The sequence below is a fragment of the Mytilus edulis genome, chromosome 6 (genome assembly GCF_963676685.1).
Source record: "Mytilus edulis chromosome 6, xbMytEdul2.2, whole genome shotgun sequence".
NCBI classification, from domain to species: domain Eukaryota; kingdom Metazoa; phylum Mollusca; class Bivalvia; order Mytilida; family Mytilidae; genus Mytilus; species Mytilus edulis.
Genome location: NC_092349.1, coordinates 68,499,601 through 68,514,281, shown reverse-complemented (window position 1 = coordinate 68,514,281; position 14,681 = coordinate 68,499,601). Strand labels below are relative to the sequence as shown.

General features: G+C 29.5%; 1 protein-coding gene across 9 annotated transcripts in view; it reads left to right on the top strand.

Annotated features, from left to right (window-relative positions):
* LOC139528237 (TNF receptor-associated factor 4-like) overlaps positions 1-13,571 on the top strand; it is a 72,484-nt gene extending 58,913 nt beyond the window's left edge. For 3 of the 9 annotated variants that reach the window (XR_011665552.1, XR_011665554.1, XR_011665553.1), the window contains 6 exons: positions 6,849-6,953; positions 7,908-8,072; positions 8,938-9,099; positions 10,877-11,032; positions 11,498-12,599; positions 12,827-13,571. Coding sequence is in view for 3 of the 9 variants with exons in the window: in XM_071324122.1 (XP_071180223.1) it covers positions 6,849-6,953; positions 7,908-8,072; positions 8,938-9,099; positions 10,877-11,032; positions 11,498-12,118 (1,209 nt within the window). In the remaining 6 variants the exon portion in view is untranslated. Of the gene's footprint in view, positions 1-3,167; positions 3,709-4,860; positions 5,095-6,848; positions 6,954-7,907; positions 8,073-8,937; positions 9,100-10,876; positions 11,033-11,497; positions 12,600-12,826 lie in introns of those variants that run through there. The other 6 variants (XM_071324122.1, XM_071324123.1, XM_071324121.1 and 3 more) reach the window with 4 other exon arrangements.
* The last annotated feature ends 1,110 nt before the right edge of the window (positions 13,572-14,681 follow it).

Below are 14,681 nucleotides of genomic sequence, written 5' to 3'. Positions count from 1 at the left end.
TTGGGAGGTCGGAAGGATGGGGAAATACTTGGGAGGTGTTCCAACTTCCTTGGAGTCTTTTCCACATTATTTTAAATTTTTGCACTATTTTCACAAATAAGGAGGTAGAAAGGTACAAACAGATTCCTTTTTGAGGTTTTAGTTTGAGTTTCCGTTTCATATTTTTATCAGTTGAAATATTTCATTGTGGACTTTGATCGACTGTAATAAGTACAGATAACTTAAATGTCAAATATTTCCAGTTGACGAGCTGAGAATTTTTCATATGATACCTACATTTTATTCATGGTCATAAAGGAACAGTGAAAATTTTGTAATATGATATTTTACATAGTATTTATACATACAATTATAATGACAGGAGTTTTATTGTGTTATATTTAAAAACTTTTTGATGTATAGTTTTATTTTCTGTGAGATTTTCCCATTTTAGTATGATCTGTAAAATTTTCTGGGGTGGGAATTAGGTACCAGCATGACTATCAACAATAAACTTTATGATAAAATGATTGAAATAATAAAAGGTTTGAAGCAAACAGTAGCCAAAAAAATAAGCTAAGATGATATAATTTTTAAAAGGGCAGTAACTCTATATTTTTGATGATATTCAACACTCTATTTTTTGCTGATATTCTACAAAACTAGCTAAAATTGAGGTTTCAGTAGGATGTGAATTTCTTCACTTTTCCTTCTTTATAAAAACATAGTTTTCAGAATATTATTTACATATAATTTGAGAAATAGGAAAGTTGTAAGAAAGAATTGATTTGGAGGAAATAATTATGGGATATCTACATATAGAGGTTATTGTTGGCAAGGTCATTTGATAAGTGGACCAAATGTCTTAGTGTACAATACTGCAAGCTCAGCAAAAATGTTTGCTATTCCATTAAGTTACGTTCTCTACATAGCTTACTAATTTATCACATATTTCATTTTGTTTATAAACAAGAACAAAGAACTACCTTTTTAAAATTAATTTTAATGAACTTTAAAGCCTTTGGACATTTCATGTGAATTGCATATTTATCATTTTAAATTTTTCAGGTGTAATGTTTACCTTTTTGTACATATTGAACTGTCTTTTGATGTGATGTAAATTTTTGTGTATTGGTGGTCTTTGATGTCTTTCGGACAGGTATGAAATACCTACCAGGTGTTTATCTTTACCTTATCAAATAAAACAAATTCCATCAGGTCTTTCTTACTTATCATATCTACCTATATATAATTTTTATCATTGTGAATTAGACATATTTTGTATTGATAATCTATGTGCAAACATCATCTCAACATTGTTTCACAAAACATTCTTTACAAGGAGTAAGTTTTCTATTAACTATATGTTTATATTGAAAATGGTAAGGTCTTTATTTTAGATATATTTATGTTCTGAACATGCATGAAATATTTGCAACTGGACGTTAAGCAACCAACAATCAGCAATTATGTATTTTAGAAACTGGAAGTTAATTTTGGGTTTGGTAGTATTTTCATTTCAATTGACAATATCTTTAAAAATAACAAATTTTAAAAAGTACATATTTACTTTATATAAGATATAAAAAAAAAACACCTTAATCCTTAAAGTTCGGACTTCATGCACTTAATTTTGACTGAACATTTGTTATCTTAATTTATGATTGACAAAAAAAATAGTTCAAATGATTTTGTCAATAGTAGATATCAGTTTTTAGAATGTTAGAATATAAGCTAAGATTGACAGTTCTGTATGACACAGGTCTTGTTCTGGGTAGCAGATATAAACTTTGGTTTGACTTTCATAGAAGCACACTGATACTTAAGGTGGAGAAATTAGTTAATTATTGATAGAGATTTAAGTTTTGACCTTTTCATGGCTGTAGTTCAATGGAAACTATAGTGTGTGATAACATTGTGTGAGAGAATTCGACGTTTGATGTACCACTGTTCACTCCAGTGCAATTTATGACAATACCACTGCATCAATCAGAATTATTTTTTTTGCAGTGTTTTAAGAAATGATTTTGCTTTGTTGTCGCGTATTATTTGTGAAACATTCAATGTTTTAAAAAGGCGAATTTTCTTTATAAAGTCAATGATTATGTTGACTTTTGAAGGCCAAACTTTCTACAGCCTTAAATACGCTAATGAAAGATCCAAAAACTATACCAATACATAACGACATGATTATGAAATTATAACAAATCTATTGGTTCACAAATTTTTACTCGTTATTGCAAAATAATGAACTTAATATATCTGACATTTTCTCCCTACCCAGTTTACCCCTATACATTTTTATGATGTGGACTGGTCATTGTTATTGAATCGTAGGCAATTTGATTGGATTAAGTTGTTATTAGTTTACCTTCAAACTTGTTTATGCTTTTCATACATGACTATTGATTAATTAGAACGTGCATGAATGTGACCGGTAACTAAAATGACCTTCAAACTGGACACTGGACGAGTCAATATTATGTTTTATCAATGAAAGTTAAGGTATGAAAGGTAAGAATTGCCACTTATTCGATTTTCACAAAATTTTCGGAATATACAGTTGGAAAGGTTATTTTTTAAAAACCTATTGTGAAGAGTAAAGAGAAAGTTTACAAATAATACGTTTTGTTCCATTAAACAAGTCATTTTCGTAAGAGAAATACCGAAATATATTTTACGCACGACTACGGCAGGTAAAATTATTATTTATCATAATAAAAAAAAGCATTTTTCAGTCTCATTGGAATATGTTGATTACAATTAATCCCAAACTTAAGAAGTAAGTAACTAAAGTCAAAATATGTCCGATCTGCCTATTTCTGCACATCAAAAGTCAATACGATCGTTTTAAAGTCAATTTCGTCTACCTCACAAAATCTTGTTAGGCACTATAGTTGATGAATTGTCATGGGAAACAACTCTCATTTACCTATCAGTAGTAATATTTACATTTGTGGATGTTTCTTTCAATATAAAAACAACATTTTTTTTATCTGATCTACGTTTACTTTGATGTTACCTGTACATAATTACCAGGTGATTATCAGTAGGTATATGTATGTAGACTGTTGATATATAATACAAACTTATCTTGATGAAATCTGATTAAGTTTTTTTATTGTCTGCAAATGAGTGATTGTAGAAATGTATACCTAGATATGAGATCAGCTGATTATCTTGGATGTATATTGCGTTTATAACAAAGGTGTTTTAGCAAGGTGATAACAAATTGGGCAGGTTAATTAATTTGATCGCATTTTTGATTAAACATCTATATAATTGTCAACTTTATTGATAACTCGCATTAATGACATTACAATTGGTGACAGTTATGGAGAAGGTTTATTAATTCTACTCTACGCTTTTTAGGAATATTAAATGAAAAACTTGACTTTTGTGATAATATTAACTTTTCAAATCTATTACCTGGGATGAATATTGTATTTATAACAAAGGTGTTTTTAGCAAGGTGATAACAAATTAAGCAGGTTAATTAATTTGATCAAAGTTTTGATTAAACGTCTGTATCATTGTCAACTTTATTGGGAACATTACGAAAGGTGGCTGCATTATGGAGGAGTTTTATTAATTCCACCCTACGCTTTTTAGGAATATCAAATGAAAAACTTGACTTTTGTGATTATATTATACTTTCAAATCTATACAAAGCCTGTCTGGCATTTATGGATTAGGGATACTTGAACATAGGATTAACACCTGTGCAAGGTAAAACTTTTATAGTATTGAACTTTTTCCAGTTTATACATACGTCTATAGAATGAATTGTAAATTAAGTATCATGCAGGAGAATTTAATGAGTAAACTTTGTTATTGGTAGGTAAATATATGGACAAATATTTGACCAAACATTATTAGATCTTGCATCAACTTTTGACATTAGTTGATGGGCTGAGTTTTAAATAGGATTAAAATTTGTACTAAAGTTTTGGATGTTTAGCATGTTTACGTATCTCTGTTATGGAAAGTCGTCAAGATGTTTCAGAAAATAGTCAGGTATTTCTTTTTTAATGTAATTTTAAGTTGTTTGTTGAGCCATGTTGAAAAATATATTGGTTTCAAAACATATATATACTTTGGACATTTGTTTTTAAGCTATAACAGGGGGGAAAGTCAAGAAACCATAGCAATGGAAAACTTTGGTTTTAAAGTTATGTTAGGAAAGGGGAAAAAGATGATATGTTATTTTTGACTTGTTAAATTTTATCAGCATTCTAATATTTCTTATGCAGAGACTTACTCATTCTTTTCAACATTTTAAGGATGAGATCAAAGTCTTAAAAAGCCCTGATACAAATAAGTGTATAGTATCATTTTCTTATTAGTTTGTTACCAGTATTGTATTATAAGTTCATGCCTTTATGTCAGTTTTGAGGCTTTGATTGTACTTTTTGTACCTTTGTGGTTTTATAGGTTCTTCATTGTTTTAATAAGGTTTAAATTTTCAAATATTTTGGCCTCAAGCATCTCTGAAGAGACATTGTTGAAATGACTGCAGAAAAATGGGTACCATTAATGCTATTATAGATAACAGTAAATATGATAAATGAATACCCATCTATTTTTATAAAGACTGTGAATAATGTTGACATCTAGATGTCTTTGGTTATAAATGTTGTTGGGTTGCTGTTTCATTGACATTATAACATCCAATATCTTTTTTTATTCACAGACAATTTTTTTCAGAGATAAAGGCAGAAAAATATTTTATTTGATATAAACTGTAAAAATATTATCGTACAAATTGCATTTGTTATGCATGTGAAAAATCCGTTATTATCAAGTTTTACGTAATTACCTACATATTGAACACATGCAACAGATGTGCATATGTTATTATTGAACTGAAATACTTATATTATGATAAAACAGTGGAAATATTTGCTACATATATCAGGTGATGGATAACAGGAAGATTTTATTGGGTAATCTGTGTTTTTAAATTATATCAATTTTCTACTTAATGAGGAGGGTAATGTCAAAATGATTTAGGATTTGTTTCCTTGTGGCAAAATTACATATTGTCCAGAAGTTTGATCGATATAATTTGAGGAGTTAATTACTGTGTTCAGAAAAATATTGCAAATTTTTAAGGTATTTTAATACATGTGACAGTAATTATATATGAATACATGTAGTAATAGTATTCAGTGGTTCTGAAAATGCGTTGTGTTTACATGGTGAGAAGTATGTATTACAGCTAGATGTCTGAATTTATGCAACAATCAAATATTTTAGTTCCCTGTAATATGGGATTTCACCAGTGGTTTATAGGTGACTTACCAGGGTAAATTCATAAGTATTAAGTAATGTGATATCTGTAGAACTAAATTTTATTCTTATAAACTTTAAACCAGGACCTGATAAGGTGCTTTTCAGATTTTTGATGAAGCCTGAGGCCTGGTAGGAAATCACTACTGAAATGTACATGCAACTTTTTATCATTGTGAACCTGATACTGTCTCATTTTTCACATAATAAAAACATCCCAATAATATATGAATATACAGTATCTAAGGTTAAACAGATTAAGTAAGGTGATACTTGCAGATCAGATTTAAAAGTATTATATCTCATTCTGATAAAGCCTAAACCAGGACCTTAAAAAGGTGCTTTTTAGATTTTTTGGCTTAGCCTGGCAGGAAATCTTTGTTTATTTTGTTAATCTGAAAAATGTGATATTTTGTAAATTTTCTTCAATAATTGGCATGACAACATCCTCTGGGTGATGGGGACAGCTTTATGTATGGGTCTTCACTAAAAATGCTTCCTTTACTTTACAACAATGGAAGTTTTAAACGACCTTGATAGGCTTTACAGCCATTGCAAGGTCAGTGCTTCCTTCAGATGATGGAGACAGCTTTATGTGTTGGTCTTCACTAAAACACTTCCTCCAGATCATTTGACTTTCCTTTTATTATTATGAGGAGAATCATATGTTTATGATAGATTTGACAATTATTTGAAGGGTTGCCATTGTAGCATGTACTTGTCAGATTGTAAAATGTTTGGGTTCTCCATGTTAAGGAGTAATTAACACAGCAAGGGGGAAAACATGATAAAAAGAAATAGGGATCATAAATGTAAATTATTGGTAGGTATAAAATATCATTAGTCTTAAGATGAAAGCTAAGATAACATTTGTTGTATTAAATATTAGTAGCCTGCTGGTTTTTGAGGGTATGGCATTTAAAATCATGAGTTAAAAATATTGAAATGCCCTGGCACTTTCATGGAAATTTCCCAGTGGAATATCAAGCTAAAAGGTAGCAGTTTGATCTTGTGACATTATTTTTTTTTTTATCTTGCAAGTTTGCAACATTGTTTAGTTTTATCTTTAAATATTATAAATTTTTATCTTAAATATTTATTTTTTATCTTTTTACAATTGTTTATTTTTATCTTGCATCATTGTTTAGTTTTATCTTTTAACAATGTTTATATTTATTTTGTTGTATTTGTTATTGTTTGCTATATCTTTGAATTCACTGTTCATTTTTGCACCAAAAATATTGTTTGTGTAAACTTTGTTAACACTGATTTGGCGAAACTACAAATTATTCTATCGAAAATATTACATAATTGTGAAGAAAAACAGATAGTATTACCTAATTTATAAAATTTCCCTGGCTTCTATCATTTATCAAGATGAAGTAATATTTTCTTGAAATAATTTATTCTATGATGAACAGTTTTTAGTCTCAGTTTCAGGAGTTTTCCTGAGAGTTGAAGGTCTTCCGTTAGTTATACTCAGAGATATCCAATTATTCCATTAAATAATCTTTGATCTATGGAATATTAAGAACCCTTTTACATAAATTTTACATATTTGAATTTGATTTTTTCAGATCTACCCAGATGAGGAATTAACATCAGAAGTTATGAACAGCCTGACCCGCTGTCGTTACGTCAAGGAAGGTTGTCGCTGGGTAGATAAATTACAAAATTTACAGGTACGGTTGCTTTTTCCTTATTGATATTTTAAACATTATACAGAGAATCCAGTTTCAGAAAGACACAAAAAGAGCAGATACATGAAGAAAAGAATTAGTTTAGTTTACACATATTTCATTTGCTTGTATGCAAAAGGGATAAGACACAAGTAAATCAAACTTATATAGTCTTCTCCCAACAAGAAAAGAGTTATCAAATGGCTAATAAAACTTGACAATAAAAGTAAAATATCCTACACTCTTACTGTGGACCTTAGACCAAACTGGACAGATTCATTGCTGGCTCAGGCTTAATATGAATTTTAAACTATGAGGGGAAATGAAACATTATAATTTTATGATTGGAGAATGGTAAAATGTACAAGATGATGTCTTCCTTGAAGACGAGAAATGTTCAAAATCTTTTAAAGCAAATAACCATGCAAGAAAATTTTGAAATTATGAAAAAAGATCTACGCTATCGAATTTTTAGTGAAAAAAAGGAATATGAAATTATGGTAACACAGGGTTTTTGTAGACCCTAGGCAAATGCCTTGAAACCAGTATGGTTAATGATTTCAGTATAAAAACCACACTATATATACTTAACTTTAAAAAGAAATTACATTATCATTAATTATTTTGAGTGGACACCTGAAATTCTAAAACAATATTTCCCAAACCAGCTTTCTGACAAAAATATGGCACATTTTGTCTGATTTCACATGGACCTCTTAATAGAAATAAGAAATAAAAAGATGTGGTATTAGTGCCAATGAGACGTACAACTCGCCATACAAGTCACAATGTGTAAAAAGTAAATAATTATAGTTCAAAATACAGCCTTCAACACATAGCCTTGGCTTACACTAAATAGCCAAGCTAAATCAAACTCATTGTAAGATAATTGTTTACAAAAACATTTTATAAGATTATAATATTTATATGAAAATATAATTAATTTTAATCTTACAGGCTCATTTGGACCAATGTAGATTTGAAGCAATATCCTGCCCTAACAAGTGTTCAGCATTTTTATCTCGTCTAGATTTAGACGATCATCTAGATTATACTTGCCCAAAAAGATTTGTTCAATGTGAACACTGCAATCAACAATTTCCCGGAGAACTTTTCGAAAAGGTAAGATTGGAGAAAACATCTAACTTCTATTCCCCTCACTCACTTGACTCAAATATAAAAAAGAAGATGTGATATGATGTTGTATCAAAGCATGGTTAATGTGATAATACATTAATTAATAAACATTCATAGTTTTTTGCTTGTTCAGATCAGATTTTGATTTTGGAAGATATGTTATGAATGCCAATGAGACAACTGTCCATCCAAGTAACAATTTATAAAAGTAAACAATTATAGGTGAAGGTACGGCCTTCAATAGGGAGCCTTGGCTCACACCGAACAACAAGCTATAAAGGGCCCCAAAAATTACTAGTGTAAAACCATTCAAACGGGAAAACAAACGGTCTAATCTATATAAAAAAGAGAAACAAGAAACACTTATGAACCACATAACAGAACCATGACAACTACTGAACATCAGGTTCCTGACATTGTTTATACTGTTTCTTAAATAGAATAAGCAACCTAATGAAAAAACACAGCTTCTTCATATACATGTATCACATTTAATTAATTTTTAAAAATAATTTATCATATTATAGAGCAATGAAGCATTTTTGAATTACTGATTTCTTTAGAATTTTAGAGTTATCTCCCATTACTAGTTCCCAAAAATAGATTAATTGGTGTTTAAAGCCAGTTTCAGCACTATCTTTCTATTTCATGGATGTCAGTGTTTATTTTTACTGAGAGAACTTTGAACCTTCCACCCAAATAGTATCATCTTGTTGATGTGATGATATTAATGAAACAGTATGTTATTTTGTCAATTTCAGTCAATTTTTATAATCATCTTCTCAAATAATTTTCAAGATAGCTTGCTTTTCACTAATTAATTTTGTATTAAATAATTGTCTGTTTACAGCAACATTCAGGGAACTGTCCTTATGAGGTGACATGGTGTGAAAACAAATGTGGAGCCAAATTAGAGAGACGATTCATCATCAACCACTCCAAAAACGAATGCCACAAACGTACAGTGCCATGTAAATACTGCAGCAGAGACTTCGTAGCTGAAACATTACAGGTAAATAAACCATAGCTTAGATACTGAATGGCCTTTAACAATCAGCAAAAACCATATTGTATTATAAGCTATAATTCCTGTTTCATTTGGTCTCTTGTGGAGAGTTGTCTCATTGACAATCATACCACATCTAAATTTTAGATATAAGCAATAAAAGACCTTGACAAGACTCAATGTAATTTTTAAATTTTCAAAAAACAAGTCAAGTTCTTGGTAAGTCTTGAAATATATAAAGTGTTACATCATCTATTTCATGTAAAATAAATATCACATGTTGACAGATAACAGATAAAGAATACTTTTAATAATTCATAAATTTGGATCTATAATTAAATCTTGTCAGCGGCTTGACCGCAAGTATTTATATATCCACTAGTATTTATGTATCCGGTAGCTTGTTTATTTTAACAATGTGCAATATGAATATGTCAGGATTTTCCCATAGTTGTAGTCTTGCACGTGTTGTCATGTATAATGCTGCTCAGTTATGATATTTGACTTGAATAGTGAACATCAATAAAATGTAGTCTCTTTACAAAATCTGGATTATTTAGGTTCCTAATGGAACCAAAGTTGTCCCCAAGTTATGACCAAAAGGTGCCACGCAATAAAAGTAAGCAGAAAGTTCACCTGTTTAAAAATGAATGTGTTTGAGCGTGTTTTATAACGTTTTGTAATAAAATTTGTTTTTATTCATTTATGGTGATTGCTTTGTAACAAAATACATGGAAATTAACACAGAATAATAAATAAAATACATGGAAATTAACACAGAATAATAAATAAAATATGATTTTGCAAGCTGTGCTGTTTCTATGTGTATTTTACTGCTTAATGTATAATTAAGTTGTTATATGAAACCATATAATCATGTTACTTATCTAATATATCTAGAACCTATTTGAAATTTAAGATTTTTTTATACAATTGATGACAAAATTTTAATCAAAAACAATCAGCAGAATTATATGAGTAACAGTGTTGAATTCAAATTGTTCAAGTATGATCTCGATGAGTTTAAATTCAAACATTTGATTGAATTTTCAACCACAAGTTGTTTCAGAAATTTAAAACTTTGATTGAAATTTCAACGGCAAATTGTTTTCAAGCATTCATTATTTTGGTGTCGTAAAAAGTATATAAACAGTAATTGGAATCGGACAGAAATCAATTCATTCGTGGTATGGGCAAAATTGATTATGAGTTAAATCATAGCCTTTGTTGTGTATGCCAGTAATACATGTTGATGATGATATCATATTATATAAGAGTGTTAATGTAATGGGGGTACCTTCATGACGAATAACAGTAAAAAATATAGCCAATTGACTTTAAAGGTATTATTTGGATAATGACGATAAAATGTACACCTTCTTTTAGACGATAAAAAAATCGGCAAATTTTGATGAAACACATTTTTTTTTCTCCAAAAATAATGATAATGATAATTATTATGAGACCTCTGACAAATCATGATAAGGATAAAGGTAAAATTTTAACCAATAACAGTAGGAGAAAATGATGACCGTTTGATGACTGATGGTAAGGGATATTACTACCCTCATATAAGGACACAATTTCACATTGAAAATAGTTTAATGAGTTAACAGAGAAAATAATGACAAATTGCAAAAAAATACTTACATAGTATGAAATGATAGTCTAGTAAAACCTAAAAAGTTTGAGCTCTAACATGTACATTAAAATATTAAATGCTTCTTTTAACAATGTTTAACCACATTATTGGTACTAACTTTTCTTATCCTTCTATTCATAGACTCATCAGTATCAGTGTCCCAGATTCCCTGTTGCCTGTCCTAACAGATGTGATCCAACAAAAATACCTAGAGAAGATTTAGATGTTCATGTACTGGCTGTCTGTCCATCAGCAACTATTAACTGTACTTTCAAAGATGCAGGATGCACACATAAGGTGAGAGTATTTCCTGACTGACAAATGGCTAGGGCAAGAATATGAAAACTACACAGAGGTTGCTTAAATTTTTATATACAACCTTTAAAAAAAAAGAGCAAAATTACAAAAATACTGAACCTCTGGGAAATTCAAAATGAAAAATCCCTAATCAAATGTCAAAATCAAAAGTTCTCACATATCAAACAAGTGTATAACAACTATCATATTCCTGACTTGGTACAAACATTTACTTATGTAGAAAATGGTGGATTAAACCTGGTTTTATAGCTAGCTAAACCTGTAACTTGTATGACAGTTGCATAAAATTCCATTATATTGACAACGATGTGTACAAAATAAAGAGACATCTAGAATTTGATATTGTTTTCAACAGAATTTACATCTAACATAACACACATTTTATAAGTTTTTTGCAGTGTTTCATACTTAACTGAACTATTTATAAATTTCTTGTATTTACAGTGTCCAAGATTCAGTTTGGATAAACATACAGAGGACAATATGAAACAGCACCTCCAGCTTATGTGTGGCCTTGTCAAAACTCAACAGACCGAAATCACTCAACTGTGCAATGCTTTATATACTCTTACTCATATAACAGACGGTACTTTTATTTGGAAAATCACGAACTACAAACAAAAGTTTCTCGAATCTGTGTATAAAAGTACTGAAATTGTTAGTGAACCATTCTACACAAATCGCTATGGATACAAAATGGCTGCCTCAGTGTTTTTAAATGGAAATGGTGCAGGTGAAGGAAAATACCTCTCAGTATACATTAAACTTTTACCAGGGGAATTTGACAATATTTTAGACTGGCCCTTTAGTTTGCCGATTTCATTTTCAGTGCTAGATCAAAACGGAAACTCAGATAAACGTGCTCATATAAAAGAGAGTTTTACTCCAGATCCAACCTGGAAGCATTTTCAAAAACCAAAGACCAATGCTGACCATAAAGAAACATTGGGATTCGGCTATCCCAAATTTATTTCGCATGAAATCCTCAAAACCAGGAACTACATCAGAGACGATTGTATTGTCGTTAAAGTTAGTGTGGACAATGACAAATTCCTTCATCCATAATTGTTTTTGTTTATCCAAATTTGTTATATTGTTTATTTATTATAATTGTACATAATCCATATTTTCGGATGTTTCCATTTAGATTGGTATTTTGTTGAATGTTTGAATTGTTACTGTAAAGGTTGTCTGTTACCAAATACAAAATAGAAGTAAGTGCATTAAGGTTGATTTCTGATATGATATTGAAAAAGCATGATGTCTTTTTCAAAGTTTGCATTTAGCTATTTAATTATACAAAAAATAGATTAGAAATTTTCTTCTACAATTTCACCAGGTCAGGCTTATAAAGGGACATAATTCAAGTAGGATTTCCTAGATTGAAAATAATATAAAGGAAATTTATTTCCCATATAACTTGAAAATTCAAGAGCAGAAATGGGAAATTCATTTTTAACCACAAACAAAATATGTTGAAGAATTTGTCAGATTATGTACAGGACAAATACAGAAAGAAAGAAAAGAACATTTTCGAAAATAGCCTGCATTATAGAGGGCCCTCATGGGGTTTTTGATTATGTGATTACTTGGCCGTTTTTTTAATGATTATTTGTCATTATTAAGCCAAATATTTCATGATTATTTGATTACCTAGGACTGTATTTTTAGTTTATGATTATTTGATTACTAAAGATAAGCAAATATTTAATGATTATGTGATTATATTGGCAAAAAAATGGTGATTATGTGATTACTAGGACCCCCCATGAGGGGCCTCATTATATGTAACAAAACTGAAAATGTGATGTAAATCGATTTTTTTTAAAGATATAATTATCCGTTCTTTAACTTGTTAGGAGTTAAATTTTTCTTGTTAAGCATGTTCAGTGGTAAGAATTATGTCCCTTTGTTAAAACTATGTATGTGCGATTTAAATTTTATTCTTACAATGTAAGTATAATGTGTGATGTTGAACATCCAATTGTAGAACAATCAATCTTATAGATGGCATGTGAAGTATTATGTCTTGTCTCTGTTCCTTAATTTATTACCTCATTCAATGCTGAAAATTAATGAATTCCTTCTGATATTAAATAAAAATTTAATTATTTATTAAATGAAATACCTCAACCTTTTGCCAAAGATAGCTTTGTAAGAACAACAACTTGTTATTTGAATGATACATATGTTTGTGCTCAATGACAATATCTTATCATTTGTTTTACATTAGTACTAATAATTACCAAGTCTATTAGTCAAATTATGATCTGATAAGTTGAAAAATTTCTCATATTAACTATCTGTATAGTATGAGAGCCTGTATCCCTATTTTACATGTATACCGGTAATCAAATATGAATATACTCAAATTGTGTACATTCATTTAATGATGTCCAATCATAGTTATCTATTGTACATATTTACTCAAGTGAATATTACTGTTATCTAGTCATTTTACACATCAGTGCATTATTTTTCAAACTTGAAACAATACAATAAAACATATGAAATATTATTCATGTATTCTGTTTTTTTATTTTTGCCCTTTTGAAATTGTAACAGCTGTAAATTGATAAATATTGTGAGAATTTTATTATTGCAAATAATGTGACTTGTTGAGTATGGCTTGGATAAGAACTCTTATCATGCTTATTCCAAACTCTGTCTGACCGACAAAATGTGAGACAAAAAGTCATTTGATCAGACAGAACTTTTAAAGTCATATGAAACGAGTGAGTGGTGAAAAATAATGTTTTTCCAATTCTTGAACCAATGCATGTATATATCACAAAATAAGTCCTCTGTGCACGATTTTATCATTATTTACGCAAATATATCGTATAATCGTCAATTTTTTTTCTCTCTGTCTGTTATGATTTAACAAATATGGCTGCTCATTAAATGCCGTGTTTTGAAGCCGAAGTTTACCGATTGTCACCTTATAGTAAATAAATAACAAAAAGCATGGGTATTGAGCACGTGCTTAACATGTACAATCAGATAATTGTTTATTTTAATGACAGATTCATGCGTATTGCGATCACCGGATTTTTACGAGGAGGGTTACGCTCAGGTCACTATGCATACGGAAAATATGTCGGCGAATTGCTTCCTGGAAGCAAGCAATTAAAAATAAGTAAACTTCTTCTAAATGTGGACAAATCAAAGAATTTTCCTCAGAAAAAAGTATATGTACAAAAGTTTTATAATGAAAACTATCCATTTAGTTATAAAGACAGATGCATATTTTTTTTTAATTTGAGGTTTCATATGACTTTAAGATTTTTGGTTGAATATATAGAAGATAATTCAAATTTCTTTTTCGGCAGACAAACCCTAAAACAGTTTGGCACAGACTGCCTATAGTATATGCAGCTTTTTCTGAAATTGCAATAGTTACTTTTTTCGAATTTTGGTTGGTTGGTCATGTTAAAAAACTTATAATATTGACTTTTCAAATATGAAGGGAGATAATTCAAATATTTAATTTTGAATATGGCAAACAAGAAATGAAATACTGAATTCTTGTATTCCTGTGAGTGTATTTCCAATATTTAATACCTCCCTATTTTCATTTTAGTTTAATATATAGATAAAATTGAAGGTCTATCCAAAGATCAAAACA